General features: G+C 35.9%; 1 protein-coding gene across 5 annotated transcripts in view; it reads right to left on the reverse strand.

Moving 5' to 3' along the window:
- Window positions 1-724: 724 nt before the first annotated feature.
- Window positions 725-27,734, reverse strand: part of PACSIN2 (protein kinase C and casein kinase substrate in neurons 2) — a 59,685-nt gene continuing 32,675 nt past the window's right edge. For 2 of the 5 annotated variants that reach the window (XM_062006355.1, XM_062006366.1), the window contains exons 3-11: window positions 17,308-17,464; window positions 16,325-16,560; window positions 15,495-15,650; window positions 14,227-14,402; window positions 11,452-11,572; window positions 8,845-8,969; window positions 8,046-8,162; window positions 6,879-7,075; window positions 725-2,546 (exon numbers count right to left, since the gene is read on the reverse strand). In XM_062006355.1, coding sequence (XP_061862339.1) covers window positions 2,434-2,546; window positions 6,879-7,075; window positions 8,046-8,162; window positions 8,845-8,969; window positions 11,452-11,572; window positions 14,227-14,402; window positions 15,495-15,650; window positions 16,325-16,560; window positions 17,308-17,464 — 1,398 coding nt within the window. In that variant the 3' untranslated portion in view covers window positions 725-2,433. Of the gene's footprint in view, window positions 2,547-6,878; window positions 7,076-8,045; window positions 8,163-8,844; window positions 8,970-11,451; window positions 11,573-14,226; window positions 14,403-15,494; window positions 15,651-16,324; window positions 16,561-17,307; window positions 17,465-20,820; window positions 20,935-27,734 lie in introns of those variants that run through there. The other 3 variants (XM_062006383.1, XM_062006374.1, XM_062006391.1) reach the window with 3 other exon arrangements.

Consider the following 27,734-nt stretch of genomic DNA (forward strand, 5'->3'; position numbering starts at 1 on the left):
TAAATTGCAAAAGGGCAGGTTCTAAATGCAAATAAAATGGAGAAAAAGCCCTATAATTAAGCATTATAGAAGTCTGAACAGAGAGGTTATGAAATCAGTCTCTGGAAGATTTCCAGAGCTCAAAAGCCTGAGCAACCTGGTCTGAATGCAGATTTGATTGTGCTTTAAACAAGACACTGGACTAGAGACCTGACTTGGTCCTTCCCACTTGGATTCCAAGGTGCTTTCACCACACTGGACATCCAGCATAAAGAATTAGGACTTTATTTAGACTAAAAGATGCAGTATAGGTAGGGGAGAAGAGATGAAACTTTCAGCTAGCCATCACATGCACTACTACGTTAATCAGTGAAGGCCAACAAAAAAACTCTCACAAAAGGCAGGAAAGATTCAGATATTGTTAAAAAAAACAGCTTAGCTGCTCACCCAAGCTATATCAGACCAGACTACATCACAGAAAGCAGCGTCACGGTAGATTCTGCATGAAAGACACACAGTCTCCTCTTCCATAAACATTCTAGTGGAAAGTCTTGCCAAGAGCCCCTGTGCACTGCACCCCCACCTTTTTGTTAACATTACAGTGCCACTGAAATCTTACCCCTCTCTATGACTCTTTTAGACAGTGAAGACGGTATCACCTTCCACTGCAATGAAACGTGCAGGTTATTTGCTTTGTAAGGCTACTTTCACATACATTGAAATAGGAAGAGGTACATTCTGTGTATTTAAGAGATTAACAGATTTTATTGTTTTCTAAAATATTTTACAATACAGAGACCCAAACTAGTAATTCCTGACAATTTTAGTAACCATCTTGTGGATGAACAATTACGTTGGTAAGTTTTCCTTGACAGACACATACAGACATCCACTTTCTAAGCTCGCACATTTTTGATTCATTGAAAATGATGACTAAATATATCTATAAGCTCAAAAAGCAAACGATATAAAGTCCAAGCCTATCAACAGTGTTTTATAGTTACCTCAAAATAGATTTGTTAGACTTCATTACAGTGTAGCTTCCTAACGTTGCATATCTACTTACCTGAAACTTAAGGGTTTTTTTAAACACAAATTTGCTGTAGTTTTACAACCCAGTTTTGTCACCAATGAATACTATTTGACTTGATTACAGATGACCGAGTTGTAACTGCAAACAAATGTTGATTTTACAGTGTTCTGCTACAATAATCCATGTAACAACTAAAGCTAGTTTATATTTTGACCCACAAATTTATCCACAAATACTGAATTTGAGTATGTTAGTGTATTTACCATACTTCCGAAAATCTAATCACAGAATACTTTGTCTATGGTACAGTAATGACTATGGCAGAAAAGTAGATTTAAATATAGCTATAATTTAAACTCTTAAAACAGTCTAAATCTTATCGACATCAAAAGGCTTGATAACTAATAGCCATGCTCTTTATATTTTGGAATATCAAATTATATGTACATATACACAACATAGATAGGCTCTTAATAAAAAGCATTTAGTCTATTTTACAGTCTTCTCTGTTCAAAAAAATTAGTCTTCACATATTTATCATTTCAAATCACCCAAAAATCATTAGCAGTTTAAAGGAGATGATTTTTTTTCCCCTGCAAATATGTGCTGGAAATAGCTACTATTCTGGGACTTATCCATAGTTTATCATTCTTTTGAGTGTCATTTAAGATCTAGATGGAAAACTCTTAATTTAAGTGTAAAACCACATGAACAACATTCATAATAGAATCCCAACCCATGACACCTGCAGATATCTCTGCTACAAATAACCTTCTGGAACAGATATTTATTAAATACAGTATTTGTTTTACAACTTCAAGCCATGCTGACAACATAGAAAGATTACTACAACATGGAAAGAGTTTTCATTCAGTCAACTGGTGACTAAATCTATATCATAATTTAAGTATTCATTGACAAATCCAAGCATACAAAAAGGTGCTTAACTACATAGCATTTAAATAAAAAAATACTGCATCTTTCAGACACTGCTAAGAACAAATAGAAAATTAACTATAATAATCTTTAAAATTCAAGTTGCAACTTACTGAAGGACACTTAAAATAACTGATTAAACAGAAGTGAGCGTAAGCCACATGCCTAGGGTAGGATGAGGCACAGGCATAGAAAATGCAAAAATGTTACAGACCACGTGGGAAGAAAAAGCTTAAAAAGTGTTTTTTTCCTATCCTACTATCTTTTTGACCTAACTCCTTTCCTTTGCATTGTGAACAAGCCGTAAGAACAATGGCAAATTATTAGTTCTAACTTTTGTCTTTAAATCACCATGTTTTCACCATCAAGCTCTCGCCTTTTCATTAAAATATATACACTCTATACATCATTCAGCTTCCTCTCGCTTTAAATATATACTGTACAGGCCTACAGAGCTTTTGTAACACTATTAGCTTTGTCCTTTGTCACTGGATTGGCTCTACATAGTTTGCTGGGTATAAGCCAACTTGTCCGTTGTCCAGACGTCCTTTGCACCAACCCTGCTCATCTTCATTCTCCATTTTAGTTAACTCATCCCCTGAAAGAGAGAAGTAACATTGTTACCAAACTGTAACCTTTTCAGTAACACCAGGAAGGTAACAGGACAGCTATCTGTATGTCTCCTTTTGTTCCCCCTCCTCACTCTAGGCCTCACTTAGAATCGCCTCTGACTTCGCTCTTCCTTACTAAGAATACTATTACAGATTTACATAGGGGTTGAAAGGCCTCCAGTTTCAAGAAAACAGAGAGCAGCAAGCTACTTTGAAACTAAAACATTACACTGATGGCACTTCAAAGAGGTCACAGCATTTTTTAAAGCATGATAAAGAATGCAAACTTCTGAAGACATACAGTGCTGTTTCACTATAAGATCAAAAACTGTCTTTTATCTAAAGGGTGTGAACAAAGACAGTCCTGTCACGGGTAATACAACTACCTCTAAACAACTTAAGACCCTCAACAAAATGTCAGTGCAAATCAAACAAATGTTTCATTAGGCTGCCAATGTATACTCTTAGTTTTAAGAGTTCAGGGACCACAAGGAGGAAAAATGCTACAAAAACTAAGACATGGCAGTAAGATTCTTCGAATTACACGTGCAGCTTTTCAGTGCACTACTGCTGGGTTGTGATGCAGAAAGATTTAAAGGAATTTTTTCTGTCTTACACTGTTTTACATCTTTCTTCTTCCTTTCCTCATCATTTTAAGAAACATACAGATTGAGACTTAGTTTCACCTTTCATTGCCCTAGCTTTTTATTGTTGGAAGCTGATGTAGCTCCAGAAAAAAAGTAACTCAGAATTTGCTTTCTAATTTACACAGAAAAAGCTGACATTGATTATCTACTCAGACACTCATGAACTATAACATAATCTCATTTTGACTATCACGCACATCTAATCATCCACATCCTCAGGAAATAATTTGTCATTTTAGAGAGCCCACAGACTCCAATATGCTGTACATAAGCAAATGAATGTCCACCTGAGACAGGCAAAAAAAGACTACACAGAGTAAAAATTATTTCCTCAACTTAATTTACGTCAAATTATTTCCCTAGATAAAACTCATTTGTGTTTTACCTTAGTTAGCACTAGGAAATACACGCTGAAGATACTAACTACTTAATATAGTCTCAAATGGCTATAAATATACAGAGTCTTGGTATCATTTAGGAGAACATGAAGTAGTCCATTTCTGATGAAGAATTTATAGTCCCTAGACAAGCTCCATATCAAATCTTCACACGACAGCTGTCTTCTATAGCTCCTCTGTTAGATTAAAAACAGCTAAACCCTCATCTCTAGTTTGCGAGTTTACCAGACTGCTAATGAAAGAATATGATGAACAAATATTTGGCACTGTGGACTGGGCTTGACTTACAGAAACATTTTACAATTTTTGCCAGCATTTCTAGTGCTACAGAATGAGAGAATGTCCAACTCCAAGCCTTCCCTCCACTTCTATGAAATGTGTTTTAACAAGAAGTGTGAAAACAATGACTATCAAAGTCATGCTGCATTAACAGTAAACCCCAAAGCACTTGCACTTATATTAACAGCTAGGACTTGGAAACTTGGTGATCTTGGAGATCTGTAAAGATAATACCTGTTGTAAGTGTCATCTGCACAACAGTTACAAAGAAAATTGTCTAACAGCTGCCATAAAGTAGCATATACAACAACACATATAGACAATCTCATATAGCCTACATTTGCTGTAGCTATTTATTTACTGTAGCTACTTATTCTCAGCCATGGCAGCAACACAGCAGGGTGAGATATACGTGTGATAGATGATTAGGTCCCATCCTGTTACATGATTATAAAACTTCTAAGATATAAATAAAGTTCTTCTTCCTCTCTGGAAGGCTCCCACAGTTACCTGCCAAGAAGAAACCCACCAGATGTATAAAGTATTCCACTAACAAAAAAGAGTTTAACGTACTGAACTACAACTAATGTACACTATGCAGAGCATGTATTCTACAGCATATACTTAGAAGTGATCACAAAAGCTTTGCAGGCAAATTCTTTGGATGCCCAAAGAAATCCCATCTGAGAGTATCTGCGTACATTTAAACCAATCCCTAAATGCATTAATCCTCTGTTGACAGCTGCTTAGGAGTCTAGGCATAATCTGCATAGGAGCAAAGGAGTGAGTACATTTTAAATTGGCTCCCATGTGACCTGGTGAATTTTTTACCTTAATCTTTTGTATGTTCAGTGTGAATCTAGCCTAAAAACTAAGTAAGTTTAACTGTAATCATTCTATATTTCAACTTCTGTAAGAAGATTCATAGTCGTGCATGTTATCCCTTTCTTATGATTGTATCAGTCACATAACTTACTGTTACAACACATTTCAATGCTGTTCCTTCAAAGGAATTAAGCTATTTTTATGTTAAGCCTACGAACATCTCAGTTCATACTTTCTGTGCTGTATTTCTACAGACCTCACACTGAGAATCCCTTGATTCAAATAATGTTATGCAAGTCACATAGGTGGTACTAAAGCACAGAATACCTAACTTTGTATTTAACCATTACATCTCTGTATAAGCATTTCATAGTCCTGCCACTGAAAGGCTCATTACTGTAAACCCTTGGTATGCCATCCTGTTGCTTCACAGGCACGATACATGTATTTCAAAAGGATTAGCATACTTCCATCCCCCACTGCGAAAAAAAGAGCAGCTGAATTCCACAGAACGAAGAATAATTTTAGCTGCTGTGCATCTCAGACAAAGCTCCAGATATCTTGCTACTACTGTCCATCAGTCAGGGCACAATTCAGCTAAGCTAATTGACAAACAACCCATTCCTCCTCTTCATACACAAGTATTATAAAGCTTTCAAAGAAGAAAAGTCAAATATATAGTGTTTCACTACTAAAAAAAGAAGGACGCAAGTGAGAGGATGGATGGAGCACAACCTGGATTAAAAAACACAAACTGCATTTAGAAAATGACCTGCAAAAATACTGTTCAGAGCACCACTTTTCTCCATAAGCAGAACAGAAGTCTAGCAGTTCACCAATTAGACACACCATTGACTTGTTTATTTTATTAACTTTCAGCCACAACACTCATGTAAGATCCATAGTAGATGGCTTAGAAGCAGTATACTTCTTACAATCCCCAGTTGAAAGGGAAGTAGAATCAAAAGTTCCCAAACTTTGGACATTTGAATACTGTATTATCTCTACAACTAAATCAATCATTATGGGGAAAAGGGAGTACATGACAAGCAAAGTGGAAGAGAGACAAAAATCAGCGAGACCACCCATCTCATTTTCACAAACGGAAGTTCTGTTTGCCTTTGCTACACAACCGATGTTCTGGAATTCCCTCTTAGCAAATTCTTCATGTGCAATTCTGGCCAAGACAGTAGAACAATCGCCCGGACTTAGAGCTGGCAAAGTATGATCAGGGTGTAGATTTCACCTTTCATCACTAGAGGGTGTTGCCTCCAGGCTGGCCAGGTTATGAAAAACTTTGAAGTCTCCTATTTCGAGGGCAGACTAGAATCCCAGGCACTCCCTCAGCACACAACCAACGACTGGCACAACTAGCCCAGACAAACTGAAGGCCGCAGTATCCATGGCATGCAACCATAATACCCCTGTGCTAGCTTCTTATATATGGGAATACATCATGACATTAGTTGCCTCTATTCTCTCATGTAGCAGAGAGGTAAAACATGAAAAAAAGAAAAAGCAGTTCAAGGGAAGCAGCACATCCTAAGAAGGCGTAGGTATAATCAATGTACTGTAAAATAATGCAAGAGGAAAAAGCAGGTGAAGACAGTTACTGTGCTTAACATAGGCTGAAAAGAGGACGAAAGAGACAAATTACCTGCCCATGACTAAGTTTACAACCTTAAAAAATAAACAGCGCAGAAAATTGGAGGCAAAGAAAGGAACACTTCCAGTTCAAATAGATAAAAAAATAACAGTTGATTAGATATTGTTTTAAGATTAATTGCTGTTAATGTTTTTACTTTAAAATGCTTCCTAATGCTTTTTCCTTTAGAAAAATAACTTTGTAGGGTTGACATTTCTAGATAACCAATAGCAGCAGTTGTTACTGTCAGGAAGAAAAGGAGGAGATAATATTATCAATTCTGCAACTCAATTTGCTTAACACAAGAAAGTAAGAAAGGAGTATCCCGAACAGATACATCCCAACACACTCCAAACAGATCAGAATCCAGTGCTTCCAAACAGGGGATACTAAGAAGCGCTGTCAGGAGGGGAGAGGGTTAGATAAGATCCAGTAAATGGAGTTGTACATTCAGAGAAACAGGTGACTCCAAAAACTCCTCTTTCTGCTTTTGATAAACACTTTAAGTGAATGCTGTCAACTTACCAGCTTTAAAGCTGAGTTCATCTTGCTCTTGGCCCTCATAGTCATAGAGTGCACGTACTCTCACCTCCATTGCAGGAGAGGTATCTTCATCAAATGGATTGGTGTCTCCATTTGCATCAGTGGAAGAGAAGGGATTGTTGGACTCTTCATCAGACCAATCTGTAGGGTAGCTTTGGTTCTTTTCATAGCTGCTAACACTAAAAACAATTTTTAAATTATTATTTTCTGCTCTTAAAATAGGAGACCGAAAACACCACTAAGATATCAGTTCCCCATATTAACCTTAAATTCCACTCTAAGGCTCAGTTTTGAAACTTTATTTCTGGTATCTTCTCACCTATCTTTAACTGACAATGTCTTGTCCAAAAAAGAAAAAAAAAATCTTACAAAGTTACAAAGTTTACAAAGTTAGAAGAAGACAGAAGAAAAAAAAAGTATCTAAGATAACCTCCGCACAAGCTACAAAGACTTCTCTATGAAGAAATCTATATAAGCCATGGGGCTATTTACTCTAGAAAGGTAGAAAGTGTGCAGGCAGTAGATGAGAGGAACTATCTGGCTTAGCAGAAGACATTTAAATTGCTTTGCAGAACCTTCCTCCCAAATCTCTGTGCACTTCTACAATTGCTTTCAACACTTTCTGTATATTGCAATCCACCAATGAAGAAACTTCATTATACTACAACAATTTGATCATTTAAAACAAAGTTCACTGTTGAGCATGCACATGCCATTTAAGAGAGTGGTACGACATCCTTAGGTGTGCATACTGAAGCAATAGGCAGCTGTTTGAGAAGGTCCTAAACAAAAAGAAAGCAATCATAAGAGCAGATTTATTCAGTGAGAACACACAGAGCAGTAAAGCTCCAGCAGCAGTTTCACTAGAAAAACCCATCAGTTTTAACATAAGACAGGTAAAGGAAGGAAAAAAGCAACAACGGTTCTCTGTTAGCAACTGCCAGTAACCCCCGTTGTTTCACACCAAAGGTCAAGGCAACAGATATGGCATCTGTTAGGAAAGACAAATTAGGTTACAGTGTCGCTTACATAACCATTCAAAACAACTTCATGCACTGACTGGCATAGTGTTATAGAAACCAAAAATGGAAAACCCTGGATAGAGAAAGTGCAAGTGTGAAAACAATTAAAAAGCAACATTTCACCAACTTTTTGATCTTATTGTCCTCCTTTTCACTGACAGTACTCCCAGTATCTTCTTCATCTTCAAAGGGATTGTAACTTGATTGTACTGACTGCACTGTGTTACTCTGGACACTAAGACTGCTAATTTGGAAAAGAAAGAGCATTATGGTGACCCTATCTCTTTAAGAGTAAAACACTATTATTGGTGTCCCACTAAGTAGTTTCTTAGCAGACCCCTTCTCAAACCAAAAAAAAACCAACAACCAATCAACAACCAAACAAAATACTAAATATCTAAGTGTAGCATAAAATCCAAGAAAGCTTGGAAAGTCTAACATTTAATACATTCCTCCAGTATAAGAATATCCTTTGTGACTATAATTTCTTTTTCTTACTGCCTGTGATAAAAGGCAGTGTGATTTTCTCTAGCCAGTTTCACTCCTTTCTAAGGCAGTTGATGTTAACTGTTTTTTATTCGTCACATCCAGAATTGTGAAGTGAGCAAATATTTTCCAAGTTAAAAATTTCCAAGTATGATTGTCATTTCTAGAGATGGGAACATAACAGGCTAACTACCAGATTACCAACAAAAAGTCCAGTTTCTCATGAAGTTTGATTTCTTTTAATTCCCAATGGAAAGAGAACTGTAAAATGGAGAATAATTCCCAAGATATCTTGTGAGTTGTACAAACACATCACTAAAAATGCTCACAGATAATTAACATTTGGTTGGACAGTCACTTTTTCATTTCATAGAGCTTAGTGTACTTGAATATAGCAATCCTTTCCAGTTAGTCTATTTAGGTATAAAAAAAAAAGATACCTGCTATGTTTGTTAGGCTGTGAAACTTGATCTCCCGTCTGATTAATACCAGTCAGAGTCACTCCATCAGAAGCCTTCTTCTTTTCTCTTCTACTGAGAGTGCGATTCAGATCTGCAGACCACTCCTATCAATGAACACAAAATGTGATTGAGAAATTTCATTGAACAAATAATTACCTCAATTTTCAGACTAAGTTATGGAACATACATTTATACACACAATGGTACAAAACATTATTAAAAAGCTGTTTCAGTTACAGTTCTCATCTAGTTCCTACCCTACAATGCAAACAGATACCTGTGCTACTTGTAAAACTCCAAGGCTACCTGTACTTTACTGCTTAGTATTCTGAACACCTTGAAGAGACTTAAAATATCAGACATCTGGCAGACAATTGAAGAAGCTGGCTAGTGCAGCACTCAAGAAGTCACAGTAAGAGGGCTCACTGCTTCAAGTAATGCCAAGATGTCTGGCTTTAAAAGACAAACCTTACATTTAATTTAAAAAGCTATTGTAATCTAATTTAAAACAGGCCTTCCTTCTCAAAAAGGGCTCCAAGAATCATCTATGAAGCAGTTAATTTAAAAACTCATTGTGTATCCCGTCTCCCATCCCTAAGGTTTGAGCTCTTAAAGCACTTCACTCTAGATTTAGTGAAATTTATTATCCTTAAAAGCCACCCATAAGATTTAAGGCTCAAATCAACACAACCGTGGACAAGACTTATGATGACATTTCTAAAGTACTCCCTCCCTCCTTGATGTTCTTAGCCATTCAGATGTTTCAGAAGGCAGACAGATAGGCACAATGAGACCTAAGCACAACTTATAATCAAGTCAAACTCAACTGCATACTAACATAAACGAGGGACCAACAGAGAACAAACTGGATGCATGCAAATATGCTATGCTGTGACATGTTTCATCTCAGAAACCTTAAAGGTAAAAAAAAAAAAAAGGTCAGGAGATATCTCCAATGCTATCTTTTGTGTCAGTGTTATTAGAAGGACGTGAAGATTTGTCGAGTTGCTCTTACTGCTGGTTTACACATGCAGCAGTGTCAGTCTTAAGTGATTCCTGGACAACTTTTCAGAGATAATTCATTATTTTGATTTGGAACAAGCAGATACTGGATTTCTGAGTTACCATAATTTAGAGACCACTGACCTAAGCATATTTGCAGTTTATAATGCAATTTCATATTCATTTGATCATGACTTTTTTACTTACGTCATCCTTGTAGCATGTAAATGAAAAAAACAAACCACTTGATTAGAAAAATAGTAACAGCATTTAATCTTTAATTATCATACCTATGAAAAAGGATGGTAATTTCTGCACACAGAAGAAACTGTAGTTCAGTGTTTCAGGCAAAGAAATTCTGCACTACTATTGCAAGTTTTCTTCCTCAAACCTTTGAAAGTTACTCGATATTTTTAAAGTTTCCATTATGGTTAATAAAGGAAGGAAGAACGAACACTCCAGAGTTCATGCTTCCACCACTTTAATGTCTGGAAATTATTTCATAGCTGAAACCCATGATTCTCATCAAATTCATCCCAGTTGCAGCTATCTGATACTCTGACAGTATGATCTGCACTGATGCATTTTGAAGTTTGTTTCTTGTTGGCTAAGTTAGCAGAACACTCCTTACAAAACTCCTTTCTTTTGAAGATGGTATTCATCAATAGAATTGCCAACTGGTTAGGAGTGAAAACTTTTTAATATAATAGCATTGAAAAAAAGTTACGAATATCAATTTTAGGGACTGGCAGAAGTATTTAGTTCAAACTTTTTCAAAGTCTTTTCTGACTACACTATAATTATCTGCTACCAGCAAGGAGATTCAAATTGAAGTCTGACACTAAGGGGGAGAAGTAAAACACATAGGATAACATCATAGAATCATAGAATGGTAGGGTTGGAAGGGACCTTTAGAGATCATCTAGTTCAACTGCCCTGCAGAAGCAGGTCCACCTAGATCAGGTCACATAGGAACAAGTCCAGGCAGGTCTTGAAGACCTCCAAGGAAGGAGACTTCACACCCTCCCTGGGCAGCCTGTGCCAGGGCTCCGTCATCCTCACAGTAAAAAAGTTTTTTCTTGTATTTAAATGGAAGTTTTTGTGTTCCAGCTTCATCCCATTACCCCTTGTCCTGTTGCTAGCTACTGTAGAAAAAAGGGATGCCCCAACCTCCTGACACCCACCATTCAGATATTTGTAAATATTAATAAGATCCACCCCCCCCCCCAGTCTTTTCTAGACTAAACAGCCCCAGTGTCAAGTGTCAGAGGTCTATAGACTAAACCACAGCTTACTAATGACTTCAGTAATGACCTTAGCTTTAAAAAAATATATATCACGATATAGTTTCCTGGGTTGCCTCTTTTCTCTTTAAATAGGTGCCTCATATAATCACCTCTAAAGGCTGGAGGGAATGAAAGCCTAATGGAAATCAAAAAAAAACCCCTATGACTTGTAAAACGAACAAAAAAAATGCACTGCTAGAAGCTTCATTTTAAGAGTTCCATCAGAAAGAAACATGACAAAACGCGAAGAGGTAAAAGCACACAAAACTAGTCTGGGTTTTAAGTACTCTAACCTTACCTCAAACTGAGGCCAGTTCATTGACATCCCTGGACCTTGATTAGCTCTAAACCACCGCAAGTCTTCAACAGCATCTGCTGTTTTGATATTCTGTTCCAGTTCACGATAGATATTTTTGTAACTGCAAAACAAATTGGTCTTCAAATTTAGTATAACATTAGAAACATGGCAAATCCCCTACTCAGGATTTTTTTTTTTTAAAGGAATGTTTCAAATTTCACAATAATGTTGAAAAAAACTTACAGAAAGGCAGACTTCTTAAAACTCTGTGACAGATCTATTAATAGCTTGTAAGAAAGGAAAAGCAGTCCAACCAGTCAACTTGCTGGAAGTTCACAAAACCACAACATCCTTATTTGTCAGCTTTGAGAATTCTGACTCTTGTGTAAAGTAACTTTATTGTTTGTTACTAAATGTAGGATTTACATAGGAATGTCTTTAAATAAGTTCATAGCATTCTGTCAAAACTCTTGTCTTAACCTAATGAGAATTAGGAAACATTATAAAAAAAAATCTCAAATCTGAAATGAAGTTAAATGGGTTAAACATGTTCCTATGCAGGTATAATAGCGTTAACTGTTTTTATTGTTTTAGGTACTCTGATTTTACCAACTGTACCATTATGAAAAATATAAAATATTAGATAAAAAGAAACTCACTGCTTTTACTTATTACTTAGTCTAATTGGTTTTTTGTTAAAGGTCTCATACATATAAAGACTTTTACATAATTGAAATAATGTCTAATGATGTCATAATAGAAGTAATCCCTGATCCTAGACAGTGCACATGATGTATTTGCTCTATAGACTGTGACTACAAATACAACTGGTTTATACCAAAAAGGGTAATATGGAACTCAGATTGCAAAGAGTAACACAACAGCCACAAGGCTTGAAATAAGAGATAGAGAACTGCTAGTCTGTATTCAAGCTAGAGAGAATCTGGAGATTCTTCCAGGTCAAGTCACACAAAGTTTAGAATTCACTAGTGTTACATTGTCAACAAGTCAAAATTCCTAAAAATATACTTACAAGTTTGCCATTTTATATATATACACACACACACATATATATACATATACACACATATATATGTGTGTGTGTATATATATATACACACACACACACACACAGACACATATATATATATATATTACTTGAGTGTTGGGTTTTTTCCTACATCAGTGTTTCTTTGAATCCATTTAAACAACAGAAAGGCATGTGTTTTGAGAAAGGGAATAAATAATTTTGAATGACTCACTAGCCATCAGTTAAAGCAGTGACAAACTAGAGGACTACATACGTAGAAAACATGGCAAAGCTATTTTCTGGACTGTGCTTCTCCAGCATTATTAGTCTTTAAGTTAAAAATTAGGCTTCCTTTTGGTGGTTTATTCTACACTTTTTATCTCTGTTTTCTCAAAGAGGAAGAGGTAAGGAAACAAACAAACAGTTACTACTTTAAAGCCCCTTTATTTGTTTGCGCCTGATTAATGTAACACAAGACACTTCTCCTTAAGTATCTTAAAAGGAAATCTTGGTCATCTTCAGTAGTCTGCCCCCAGTCTTGCCCTTTGTTAACTATTTCTCATTTATGTCTGTTTGGTAGTTTCTTTCAACTTCATTAAATTGAATTAAAATAGGCAGCAAACCTAACTACCTACCTACTCTGAAAGTAGAAAGAACCTGTCTTCCACAGCAGTTCCATAAGAACTTTGAAGTAACCCAAAATGACAATGATGCTGAAATCAGTAATCTTGTCATTATATATTGCTTAGTCTATTTGTTCTTGCCCTTATGTCATGCCACTTGCTTGTACCAGCACTAACATTTGTGTAACTGCATAGCAAGTTAATTTGGAACACTGATCAAGGTTAAATCAAATTAAATTCTTCCTGCTTCAGGTTACCTCGAACAGCTCCTCAATTCCATTGTATGGACTACCATAAAATTTTGACACTAGCAGAAGAGGGAGCAGAAAACTCTGCGATTACAAGTGGGATGTAAAATTCCACCAGTGTTACAGTGTTTGCTGCAGGTATTCCAGGGTCTTTCTTCTCAAACGCAAGAGAAAACAAAATCATTATAACCACAGTCTTGCTGACATACCAAAATAGCCAAGTATTACAATGGCCCATAGTAGTTGATGACAGGTCACGTGATCTGACAAAATGAGAAGTAAGAGCTAGCACAAGTCTACATTTCTTGGAATGTAGTGAGGAGGGTGCAAGCAGAAAGAATTACGTGCATGACATGCTTTATACATACTACAGTATAAAGAGGAGACTTCAAAATTAAGATGGACAAGAGTTCAGTAACCATAAATCAATGGCTTTAGCATTTATCCCCTGTTTAAGGTAATTCCTTTAGACTGACCTCTCATATTGTAACAATCGTTGTTCAATGCTACAAAGTACATTCTGTCTTACATTAATAATTCTAACTTGTTCTCCAATAAACACGCAAGACAACACATCCAAACTCTCCACCGTTTTTTTTTTGTTTTAAGCTCCGACTCCTCTCTAATTGACAACCATTTCATTTGAATTTGAGCTTCTTGGTTCATTTAACAGTGTGTTAAATAAAACTAGCAAGTGTTAGGGATAGATGCTAATCCAATCTTGGACAAAATGAAGAATTAAGCTCTTTCACTTTAAACAAATTAAAGCAATGCATTAGAAACAAATCAGATTCCAAACTCTGATCTGCTTGTACGGAATATTTTTCTCTGAAAAGCATTAAACATTTCATTTTGAAGTCTTACACAGTTTTACCTTGCAACATTAGACAAGTCAAGGTGTTTTTGAACTTCCAGTAGCACTTCTCGAAAGAAACGTAAGCGCTTTTCCTCAAACTGCTGACATTGTTCAAATACCTGCTCCATGTTTTCCATATATTGAGGAGTAGCATTATCTAATTCTTTCAGTGATTTCTCATACTTTTCTTTTGTCTGGATGTGGAAGAAAAAACAATTAGCAGTATATCTTATTACTATCCTATACAACAGACTTATCAATATACTAACGGACAAGATTTCGAGCAGAAGTTCTCAAACTTACATTCTCTTTTTATGACCACAGTACCTATGTTAGGTCATGATGAGAGTTTTCTAACAAAACTGTGGAACAGTTACAATAAAATCTCTTCTCTGGCTTTAACAGAAACCATAATAAAGGTTAACATAATACTAAACATAAAAACCAAAAGGAGCCACATAGTAAATCAGAGCAGACAGTCTTTGAAGTTATAGGTCTCTTATTTAAAGATATCCAAATAATTTCTAAGTGTTATCTTTTCCCTTTCAGTAATTTACATAGTCTACTGTGAGTTATAACCAAAATCCAAATATTGTATCTATCTCTGCGAACATAAATTGCATATATTATGAGCTCAGTTAACAGACGGAACCTCAGACTCTACAGCAATTTACAGAAACAGTTCACAGATGGGAATTAAAAGATCCCACCCTATGAAACATCAGCCTTACAGATCACAGAACAGCATTCTCTCAAAGTGAAAAGATGACTCTGAAGAAAGCCACACAGAAGTCTCTTGGTAGCAGCCCGCTAAAAAGCATCCCACCAAACCAGGCAACACAATGGCATTTCCACAAGTGTATTTACTTTTACTTGAAGGGATTATATTGTCCTACTCTCTTAAAAAAACACATTCTGCAGTCAAGAATGAATACAAGTTCCAATGCTGTCAACAAAAGCGCTTATCTCGCACTCTTAAGTGAGAGAACTCAACCCACAGTTCTAAATTAGTTGAACTCTGTCCCAGAAGTTTTATCCCTTATTCTGCCTCCTTCCCTGCTCCATGTACTTACATGGAAATAGAGGAAATACATTATCCATTCTTAACAGAAGAACTTGGCAATGACATATGCTTTGGAGAAAACTCTAGATTTTGGTATAGGGCTGTAACTGAAAGTGAGCTGCACCATAGTCCGCAGCACACTCAGGATGAAAAAAAGCTTAAAGACAGACAAGGTATAGGCTAAAAATACTGCATGTGAATAGTACGTTAGCATACAGCATACCTTTAGTACATCTTGTTTGCTTCGCTCCACTTTGTCTTGTAATTTCTTAAGTTGTTCAGGATTTAGTGCTGGATCAGCTTTGCTATTTGTTTCTCTGGATATAGCCAGTTTCTCCTCTTTGCAGGCTGCATGGTATGCTTTCTTTGCAGCTTCCACCTACAAAGTAGATGTGAATCTTTGCATCTGAGACAGTTTGTACAACAAATATTAACTGAATTTTTCAGTCTTATAGTCATGTTGCAATGAAAAAAGTGTCAAGTTTTGTTTCAGAATGTTCTTTCTTTTTAATTTCTTTTTTCATTTAGGCCAAGGAATGAACAAAATACAATCAAAGAAGGCAAATCATTGTAGTACTTATGTATTAGCATTCTCTCACCATACAAGAAATATCATTCATACAGCTTAGAGAACCATGGAGCACACTCAAGAAAAGGTTTACAGAAAGTACTTAATGGAATGCTTTTTTCTCGTATCCATGCTCTCCTGCTCCCCTTCTTCTACAAGCCTGTTATTTAAGAATAATGTTGCATGATATGGAAAACCACCCACAAACACTTTTCCCCTTCTCATTTCTTAGAGCAATTCACAATCTTCAAATGCATGAAATCAGATCTTAAATTCAACTTTTTCCAGATTTCACTTCAGTCATCAAGATTAGGAAAGACCAAGAAAAAAAACCCCACAACTTATTTTCAGAAGAGGACAGAAAGCAAGAGATCTTTTTGAGAAAGGAGGGTCCAGCAGAGAGAATAGGGAGGTTACTCCCTTAGAGATTTGAGACATTAATATATTGTAACACAGGATATCTAATGCATAATCTACTGCTGTACCTCTTTCAGCTTTTTTGCCCAGGGTTTCTGAGCTTTCCTAAATCCATCTTCTGCTTCTTTGGTTTCCTTAAATCCTCCCATCATTTGCTTATGAAAGGCTTCCTTCTGCCAGTTCTTGATTTTTTCAAAGTCTTCATTCATCAGTGAACCTTTTACTTCTAGATGTAGTTCACTCACTTTTTCAGCTTCTGACATAAAAGCACACCAAGCCCTTTCTACCGTTCCATACTGTGGGCCTAAACACAACAGAAAGTGTCATTCTCAGTAACCACCACCCATGTGGAACTTATACTCCCAAGAGTACCTAAAGCTATTGACATATTCATTTGTAAACAGCATTACTAATGTAAAGCCAGAAAAGGGAACGGTTTCCTTTCAGATAACTTTAGAACATCACAAATTTTTACACTGGAAGAAATGTTCATTTGGTCTGGCTTCCTTCTCCCTGTACCATGATTCTCAGCATTCTACCTATTAGCTCTGCTTTGAATTGCCTTCAATTTCTCAACATGCTATTTGAAGCATGGATAACCACGAAAGGACAAATTATTTCAGAATATATTAAAATTGTATCAAATTAGCCTTCGATTAGAGCAATGCCTTGCTCTTATTACTAGTCTTCCCCCCACAGCCACAGCCCCCTTATTATTCAGATACGCTTTTCAAACTGTGTTCTATACCATTAGTTATCTAGAAACAGTCAGTTCTCTAAAACTGAATCTATTCAGATACCTCAACACAGAAGGCAAGATTCACCTGCTTCAATAAGAAACAAGCAAACTAGGAAAGGAGCGGGGCTTTATTTGGTTGGTTTTAATTAAAAAACCCCTTGATCGTTTGTTACATTACTGAGCCTTTTGTCAAGGCTTCATTACAGACTAAAAAATACAAAATTTCTACTTTGTACTTACCAAAAAAAAGAGATATAGAAACATTTTTTCCATTTGAAAAAGTTTTCAGAGCTCAAAATCCAAATGCATTACCTTTCTCCACAAGCTGTTTCCACCTTTTTGCCCATTCTGTAAGCTGCTGAGCATAGACCTTCTCTATTCGTGCTCGTTCATGTATACAGTTCATAAGATCATTGCAAAGTCTGTGACCATCATCGATTCGTTTTACTGTCCGCTTGTAGTTTCCAACCTGTAAGGAGATAAACACTTAATGATTCCTGCTTGCAAGGTCTGAAAACAAGATGAATCTCTAATAGTCACAGATATTGTAACCTAGGAGCAAGATAATCTACTAGCAGGAATTAATTATAGCATAAGGGCTTTTTCCAATTAATCTGAAAAACAAACTACACCAAAGGCCACAAGTTCTCATGTAAAAAAGTAATTTTAAAACTAAAAGCATTATTATTATTAGTCCTGTAATGTAATTATAGGCAGTAAGCACAATTGTTCTGCACTTTTACTGCTTAGTAACAATTTTAGGTAACATTTAACACAAATACAGTATTTACCTCTTCTGTGCTTATTAATAAGTACCTAATGCCTTAATGTTATGCTGTGTTTAATCTGTCAGGATTAATAAAACTGTAAAGACATGCAAAAGAGTATTGCAACATTTCTATAAAGCATAATAGTTTTTAAGAATGCAACAAGGAATTTGGATTTGCCCTTTGGCACAGATGTGCTTCACTGTTGTCAAGCTAGGTAGCAACTGTTTTAAATGTATACTGTAGAATTTGCATCTCTAGAATTAACCTGTGATTTCTAAAGAAAAAAAAAAACATAGCTACTCAGAGTACAACCTATGAAAGACTATGGATATGAAGAATAGTGCACACTACATAATGAAAATCTGTTAAATCATTAACACTCCCCTTTCATTTTTCTGTACACACCAACATGGAATCACCAACCCAGGTGACTGAAGGGTAAAAAAAGCCTGATACTGCTCCCAGAGTAATATTTCCACTGATTTCAAGGTCACTTAGGTTGGCTTTTGTAAACATTAAACAAGACATAGCAGCTCGGTGAATAGAATTTGCACAGTCTATTAAATATCATAGCTTATCTGCCCTAATCACCTGACTGAAAAACAAAGATTATCGGTAAGGCAGTAAATTAAGCATTCAAATATTTAAAGTATATTTGTAATTTTTACATTTGAATCATGTCCGATTTACATCTCAAATATAGGAAACCATCCCAACTTTCAGGTTTATACTTCTGGCAAAATTCTGAATAACTGCATGCAAATCATTTGCTTGAGGAAAAATTCTCAAAGTACATAGCGAAATACTCCTAGAAGAGGAAAAATACTACATTAAGTATTGGAAAAATAAGTGACTGATGACAAATACAGACAACGGGAGAAAAAAAAAAGTCGACTAAGTCATCAATAACAGGACAAAACTAATTCTTTTAGAGAGCGGCCTCAAATTGTTCATTTGGGCACGGTTTTGACTTTGGACTCAATCCATTTCAACAAAGACATTTAGGTAGTTAGCAGTCATTGATTTCTTTAAGTCATGTTAAAAAAAGTACACAAGTCACAATATAATTGAAGATAAGAAGCTACCAGCATCACAACGAAGCTGACAGCAAAAATCAAGGTAGTCAATGCACCTATGTCAAAACTGATTTTATCTATTAATAAGAAAGTATGAAAAATAATCTCTCATTTTCAGAAGAAACAAAAATTTTGAAGTAGTCAGTTTCAAACTAACATGGCATACTAAAAAATATAATATACATATGTAGTCAAAGCATTAAGAAAATTAAGTACCTCAAAGAATACTTTCTAAAGCCTTTTTAATAGAAGGGTAAATCATTCATCTGCTCAAAATTACTCCAGCTGTAGGTTCATAGTCCAACAGACTGTTAAAACAGGTTATGCTAGCTTGGCACAACTGCTGAAGCCTTATATTAGCATCAATCTTTGTCTCCAGTTATATGCCCAGGAATTTATGTCTCTAGCACAAACATTTCCTTTCATAAATTTTCACTATTAAATTAGCATTTTAATTGCTAATATTGAATGGGAGTTGGCTGCCTCACGGTATTTTTAATGATTTCACTTTGTGCCATCTGAACAAACTCCAACCTCTAATCTAAGCAGTTGACAAATCTCAGGCAGACATTCAGAGAACTGAATTTACCTTCTCTGTTACAGTTCACTCCCTGTTATCTCATAAGATCTCCTTTAAAGAGCTGCATGCAGACCACAGATAATTCACCCACGCTAACTCCTTTTCCACAGAAAGACTGAAGGAACTAGCATGGTAGTTTAGAACTCACATAAAGAACCACCAGGCCTACAAAACTGAAAACCAAGGATGCTGTTTTTTAAACAAAGCCTTTTATACTAATATTTTCAAGAAGGAGCAAAAAAGTCACTTGATTTATGAAACAGTAAAGTATCTTACATATCACACGAAAATTTCATACCCTATGAGGACTGCTAAAAATTCAGAAAAAGATCATATTTTTGTGGTTTTCATATCCAAAAAAAAATTACATACGTGGTGTTTGACATTTTAAAAACCTAGTAGGTTATTTTTAAAAATTGCATTTTTAATTATGGATGCAGCGACAATCATTTTTTTGAGTAGCAGAACATGCAGCCTATCACTGTAGGAGGCGGACTCGGAGATATGACAGCACAAAGTACTTGTCTCTGTGGTCTAAATAAAGGGAAAAGATCTCCACTCTTTACGCAGTCAAGGAACTACTAGGTTAACCATAGATAAGTTAAAACAATTACATTCAAAACCTACAAACACACGAAAGATACCCTGAATTCTGGAGAAGAAAAATGTGACAATACATTGTTTCATTCAAGACTATTTTCTCCAGTTTCTGAGGCAGACTGCAAACATTCTGCAAGACTTCCTCCCTCACAAGAAGTATGAGCTAAAACAAAAATTATAAATTGTTTTATTTGTAGCAACTGACCTGAAAAATTAAAAAAAGAATTCCTGTGTTTCTTTGTTTCAGTCAGAGTCACTTACATAATGCCTTGCCATTAGAACTGTTCAGTACATTAACGTACAATTTTGCTAGCTAGAATAACTTTCTGAGCATTGGGTTATTTCCTGTTAAACAACAGACAATTAAGACACAAAGTTATTGGTTTCCTTGTCCTACAAATTGAGCATTTGTTTCAGGAAGATAAATTATAAACATCCTTATCATTTCAAGAAGATGGAGAGGTATTTAAAAGCCAGCATCAATACTTCACTCATCTGAAAGAGATATTTCATTACATGATGGCAAATTCAGTTGCTGCTTACCTTTAGTTGCCAGAAACACTTCAAAACAAAATAACCCCAAGAGTTTACTTCTTCAAAATACCACTACAATGGTCACTTTCTTGATGTAATCAGTGAATTCTGTATAATTTGTGATTCACAGTTTTGTGTCACTCCCCTCTCCTTTCTTTTCCTAAGCTGAGTTCGCCACAAGTTTCCACTTTTCCACTGAAAAACCTACTCAGCTTTGCTATTAATAAACCTCAGTGAATCTCAATTTGACCTATTTATCTCTTACAGGCATCAGATGCCTTCAGATTTCCATTTTGCTTGGTCAAGAAAAATATTCCTTCTCATTCTGGTATTTCCTCTGATGCATGAACACAGCAATGTCACCTCAAATCTTCTGTCAATTTTCAGACTTACAGAATCTGCAATAACTAGAGAAACACAGGAGTACACAGTGATAAGGCATTTAGAATTGTACAGTTAGCAGTCCAGTCAACTCTCCTTTGTGATATAGCAAAACATTGTCACTGATACAATCTTTAGTGGGAATATTTAAGAGCTTACAACCTCAATATCTTGCAATTTCACAGCACTAAACACAAAAGGAGTATTAAATTATCTAGACTCCTTTACCTCAACTAATAGAGAAGGATAAGAGCCTAAAAAGAGTTAAAACACACTTAGCAGGTTTTTCTGGTACATCTAATGAAGGGGTAAGGGTATTTCAATTTGTTAGCAATAGCCTAGAAAGTGGTAAATGTTCAGCTATTGCTAAACTCCAGCCAGTTAATTTCAGTGTATCATTGTAATTGTTGTAACCACAAATATTTCAGGAGTTTCAAATGCCTAAAGTAGGATTTAATGCTAACTCATTTTTCAGACTTGCCTAACTTACTCATAACTAAGCAGTCTTAAAGAATTTGAAACATTTTAAAGTAAGTCATCATAATACACAACAGTGGGGGTGGTTTATAGACAAATATTCATAGGTAGGAAACACAATAATGAGGTTTTAAGGGTCAAACCCACATATACTGATGGCCAATATGGGGATAGACTTAATATTTCCAGCATTCTATTAAATCATGAGAACAATTTATTTCCAGCTACATCAAAAAGGAAGTTTCCAAACATTTCAACTAGCATTAACTTCTTTAATACTGTGGGGGTTTTTTTGCAAATAAAAATAGTATCTTGGTGTGTACTTAGCACATACAAGTGCATAGGAGCTCAACCTCCATGTACTTAAATTATGTAAGTTTCACAGAATCACAGAATAGAAGGGGTTGGAAGAGACCCCATAAACATCTTCTCATCCAGTCCAACTCTCCTGCTCAAGCAGGTCCACCTCTATCAGGTCACATCAGAACATGTCCAGAGAAGGACATGTTCCAGAGAAGGAGACTCCACACCTTCCCTGGGCAGCATGTGCCAGGGCTCCCTCACCTGAACAGGAAAATAGTTTTTTCTTATGTTTAAATGAAACTTTCTGTGTTCCACCTTCTTCCCACGACCCCTTCTTCTATTGCTACACACAATAGAAAAAAAGTGATGCCCCAACCTCTTGACACCCACCATTTAGATATTTTTAAATATTAATGAAGTTCCCTCTGAGTCTCCACTTCCCCAAGCTGAACAGCCCAGATCCTGCAGCCTTTTCTCATAAGGAAGATGTTCCAGTCCACTAAGCATCTTGGTGGCCCTGCACTGGACTCTCTTCAGAAGTTCCCCATCCCTCTTGAGTCAGAGAGCCCAGAACTGGATACAGTACTCCAGAGGGCAGAGTAGAGGGGAGAGGAGAACCTCCTTCAACCTGCTGGCCATACTCTTCGGGATGCATCCCAGGATGCCATTGGCCTTCTTGGCAACAAGGGCACATTGCTGGCTCATGTTCAGTTTGATACCAACCAGGACTCCCAGGTCTCTCTCTGCAGAGCTGCTCTCCAGCAGGTCAACCCCCAGCCTGTACTGGTGCATGGGGTTGTTCCTCCCCAGGTGCAGGACTCTGCATGTGTCTTCATTGAACCTCACAAGATTCCTCTCAGCCCACCTCTCAAGCCTGTTGAGATCTTGAATAAGTTCACATATATAAATAAGTTTACACATATGAATTCACAAACTGGTTGCAAGAAGAGTCCCAAGGAAGCTCTTAAATCCACAAAATCTGAGGGCAAATATACCAGCAAGTAAACACATGGCAATGTAAATAGAAAACATTTTGTTGTTCAATGTTAGAACAGAAAAGGAATGCATATAGGAGATATAACAATAACCTACTACTGCAGAGTCCAAATATTTTTTTTAATATTAAAAAAGCAAAGGAGAAGTGTCTGCTTCATCAGCAAAAAGCATTCATTGATAAGTGAAATTCCTCAACATAGCAACACCTTTCCAATATTCAGGAGTGAATTTTGGAAGCTTCTCTCTCAAATTCACTGTGTAGCCAAACTTGGTTCACTCATACTACATAGTGGACCAATCTCCCCTTTCTGATTTAGATGAAAGTCTTATCTTGCTAGTGGATACTTCAGAATGCAATGAAATCCATATTCTGAACACTTCAAAATGCATACCAGGTCCTAGCCTTCAAAGGAATCAGTCACAGTCGTAAGTTCATAGGCATAACTTCATAGTGCTAATGCCAGTTCCTGGTTTAGCAGCTGTTCAGTGTGACTATTTTTGTTTGGATAAGTAGCTGTTTTCACAGGGCAGTAAAGACCCCAATGGTCAGGGCTCCATATTGCATATTGCTGATACCAGTGGAATATAATGGAGAGTAAGGACATGTATAAAGTCGGGAGGTACTCGTGGGTCATTAAAAATAAGTACTTCCATATGCAATGTAGCTTTGATGTCTTACCTTGCAAGATATGCATACTACTTTGATCTCTAGGAATGCTTACTCATCTCCTTTCTCTCCTTCACAGGTATCTAAGTGAACAATAGCACTGGTCTCACCTTGCTCAAGGCACTTTTCTTTTAGTATTACCACAACAGAGCTTAGCAAGCATAAGGCTGGGGCTTAGTCAACAAAATGTAGCACATAAATTGGTCTTTCATTTATTAATATATCACATTCCTTCATGTGCATTTCAGAACTACTTCAGCAGACAAGGCCAATAGGCTTGTCTATTTCTTGTGTTTTACTAAAGCAGTACATGCAATGCTGGAACCAATTAGCTTCACCACAGTTTATTTTTAGATGCAAGACAGCAGCAGGAACGATTATGACAAACTGATATGTATTTACAGCAGCCATGCAAATGCTGACTGTCCATTTGTCAGAGATAAGAAATATAAAGAGTTTCAAATTGCACATCAGGTTCCAAATTTTCCACTTTCCCTTGGAAAAGACCCTGCCCTCTGGTTCCAGGTTATCTGCAATAACCTTTGATTATGCAAAGCACACCACCCTTGTCAGCTAAGTAACACAGATGAAGGAATTCCTTCTTGGAGGATATCAACAAGATCCCTAGGTCTTTAAAAAATTTCTGCACCCAGAGAGAGCCATGAGATAAACCAGATGCATCAAGGTACACTAAAGGCTAGTTAGAAAAATGGCAAAAAAAAGCAGCTTATATTTATTAGGTAAATAAAGGCATTACTATAACTACAACTTTGATGAAATCCTCCACTGTTATTGTGGCAATTATATTTCAGAACATCCTTTCTTATTATTTTGCAATTCCTTGCTCTCTAAGCAAGCTTACATGAAATCAAAATTATCGGTCTCCTGAAGTACTTTCATTTAGTAAACACCTGGACAAACTAGAAGAAAAATTGTGGGTTTTTTTCTTCTAAAAAGGATTTATCATCCTGCTAGAAGACAAAAAACTTTTACTAGTAGCTTGGGTTAACTAAAAATAGGAAAACATCCCTCAATTTAATTATGAAAACTCCTGCTATCTTCATTTTCTGTCAACAGGCATGGCAAAAATTTGATTAACCAGATTTGTTGGTTCATCAACATTTTATTATGTTATTATCAGCCCAACAGAACATCAACATTGAACCAAAAGTGTTTTTGTTTCAAAGAGACGCAGTGAGACAGTAGTTTTCACAGTAAGTTCTTCAGATAGGTCCCACACCCTGCCACCTCACTCTTTCCTAAATGGCTTTCAGGAAAAAGATGGGCTTTGTAGCACACTCCAACAGTAAATAAATTTGAGCTATTTTGGACTGAGGGAATAAACTCAAAAGCTCACTCTGCCACACTGTCTCTTCTGTGTCATAACTAAGTTTAAATATATTTACTGTTTTCAGCTGTGGTGGTAAAACACAGAAAAATGGCTTTTAAACTGCAGTCTGTCATTAAAAATCAGAGAAAAAATCCTATCATGCCAAATATCTTAAAAACCTATAATGAAAGGGTGCAAATGACATAATCTGCAGTAACGAAACAACTTCCAGATTGACTAAAAGTTCTCCACTTCTTGTTACCTGAGGCATGAAGTACTGAGGCTGGCATTCCAGAGATCACATCTTTTCTAATCAAGTCAGACAAAACATATCGATCAAAGCAGCGTAGTTATGCATTTTGAGAAAGACTAAGGCTGGAATTCAAAGTTGCAATCGTCAGAACCAAAATAACTGATTCAGAATATATGGGAAAAGGACAAGCTTTACATTGAAACGGTCATTTAAAAATTCATTAAATTTTGTTTGGAATGGTGACTCCAAAGCAGAATTACTTACACAAGAACTTGGAATTCAAGTTTGACAGGCTTGCTGTTAGTAGCTGCATGTCACTTAACAACAAAAAAATATTTTAAAATTAAATTTATTAAGACATGCACAAGACTTCCTTTACTTTAGGTTCGCATTCTACCAATAGAAGTCTGGCAAGCCGCCTTTCCCCTCTTAACTCTTGATCTCAACGATAATTCCTGTCTTACTGTTTTATCAGACTTCTCTGTAGAAAGGTAAGGTTTCAAGTCATAAGTGTATATTCTGTCAAGGCATTACTTGGCCTAAGCAAACTGCTAGATCCCTCAATTTTTCTTTCAGACATAAGTAGACGTATATGTAAACCAATATCAGGTGTTCATGGCAAAATGCAATTACCCTCATAGAAATGCAGAGAAGTAGAGGAAAGAGGTCTCAAGAAAACTATTCCTGACTGAAACCAATCACTTGAAATACTCTATATGTACTGTAGTGAACAGCATAGCTTTGTTTAATTTACCACCTTCCCTTACGTTGTGCTTTAGTCCAAGTGTTTTGTTCAGTGTCAGGATTAAAAAAAAAGAAACCAAACCTTTCCTGCCACATGATGCTACAATCAACTATAAAGGATGTAAACCAAAACATGGGTTCTACATTTTTCACATTTCTCACTCTAATAGAATATTGCTAGGAGTGCTGGTCTTTCAAATTATTTTTTAATAAATTAATCGGTAATAAGGAGTCATCCTATGATAAGTATTAGAGTGCAAAGAAACTGCTGTTTCTTTGCTTAATTTATCTTCTTGGCCATTTCTCTTAGGAGAAAAGTTTAAATATGTGTTTTTCTTAAGATAGCTTAGTAAACATGTTTATTCTCTCAAGCTACATGGACTCTGTAAACTTACCAAGCACAGTATACATGAAGGTCAAAATTCACTACAATGTTAATATTCTTAATAGTTTAGCACTACTATAAAATCGTTTCTCATCTATATCAGAGTAGTCTTTTTCATGCTTAGTTCAATGTGTCTCAGTGTATCAACAAAAGCACCATTTCCACAGAATGCCAGGGATGTCATACCACACATTTTTCAACTTTCCATGCAGTTGTATAAACATTTAGGCATACCTACTACAGTCTTTCAGCTATACATACAGCACTTTCTAATAAGTTGCTGTATCTCTTGAACTTTCTAATCTATTCTTTGTTGGGTTTTTGCTTCTCCCCCCACACCTCAAACGTCACTGGTGATATTTTAAGCACTGACTAACTCTCAAACTTTTACAGCCTGCCCTGTTTCATTCGGATACCACTTAGTTTCAACATCGTGCAATTTCAAGCCTTTAGTCACTTGCCTAAAATAAAAAGCCAAAGCCTTCACATCCACAGTAAGAATACCACCATCTCCATTAATGTTTTTAAAGAATCAGCACTTCTAACCACAAATCCCTCAAACTTGGCTGTGTCCTAATAATCAAACATCACCAGGAAGTAGAACAGCAAAACATGTAGAGTTTCTTACATAATTCAACGCTAAAACTCAAAAATTCAGTGGAATATTCTCTTTTGTGCTGCAAAACTCTCAAAAGCTTAGTACAAGGAAATACAAGATTTTTTTTAATGTAGTCGTCAATTGCAACAAAAGTCCAACTTCGCTTTCAGAAAAAATGTTAATACATTACCACTTCAGTAACAAAGCCATTAACTTATCATTGGGATTCATTTCCTACTGCAGTCAAACCTTTGTTTTACTCCATGAAAAGTAAGCATGAAGATGTTCTCTAGAACTTTTACTGAACTAAACTTGTTCCATGGGAACATAATTTGATCTTCAATTTTGGAGATTATTTTTAACTGATTTTAGTATATTATTACTCAATATGATCTAAACAATCCTAGTTTTCTCTTTTGAAGAACTTCTTTATCTGTTCTAGTCAGCCTTTATCAACTCCTAAGACACATTAATTTTTGAGTCTGAGGTACTAAAAAGTTTCAGAAGAAAAACTATTCAATCTGAAATTTTTCCTCCTGATCATTTTAACATAACAACCTTTGTGGTTACACCCAAAAAAGAAAAAGAATAGAGAAAATAATTAACCCTATAAGGAAAGAAACTGATTATAATACTGAAGTTGTAGCTTTTTTAATCCAAGGATAAATCAAGATATACTCAAGTGTTACACATACGTCTATTGACATTGCTTATGAAACAGACTGTAGTTCTGACTTTTTAAAAGGAATACATAGAAAAATAATTTTTCAAAAGATTAAGTAGTAATGTTTAAGAAGTGATATAAAAATAAGTCACCAATAGCACAACAAAAAACACCTTTAATCTACCTTATTGTAATAAGCATCAAATATATTTAAGCTATGCTTTATAAAAGTCTTAACTTCAGCTAATTACTATTTCTGATAATTGTCAGCATTTAATATGAATTACCTGAGTTCACAATTGTCCAAACATAATCATACTAGTTTACAGAATTCCCATTTTTTACTCATTCATCTTTCTCTAGAATCATATTATGCTTCCA

The sequence above is a fragment of the Colius striatus genome, chromosome 1 (assembly GCF_028858725.1).
Source record: "Colius striatus isolate bColStr4 chromosome 1, bColStr4.1.hap1, whole genome shotgun sequence".
Classification (NCBI taxonomy): domain Eukaryota; kingdom Metazoa; phylum Chordata; class Aves; order Coliiformes; family Coliidae; genus Colius; species Colius striatus.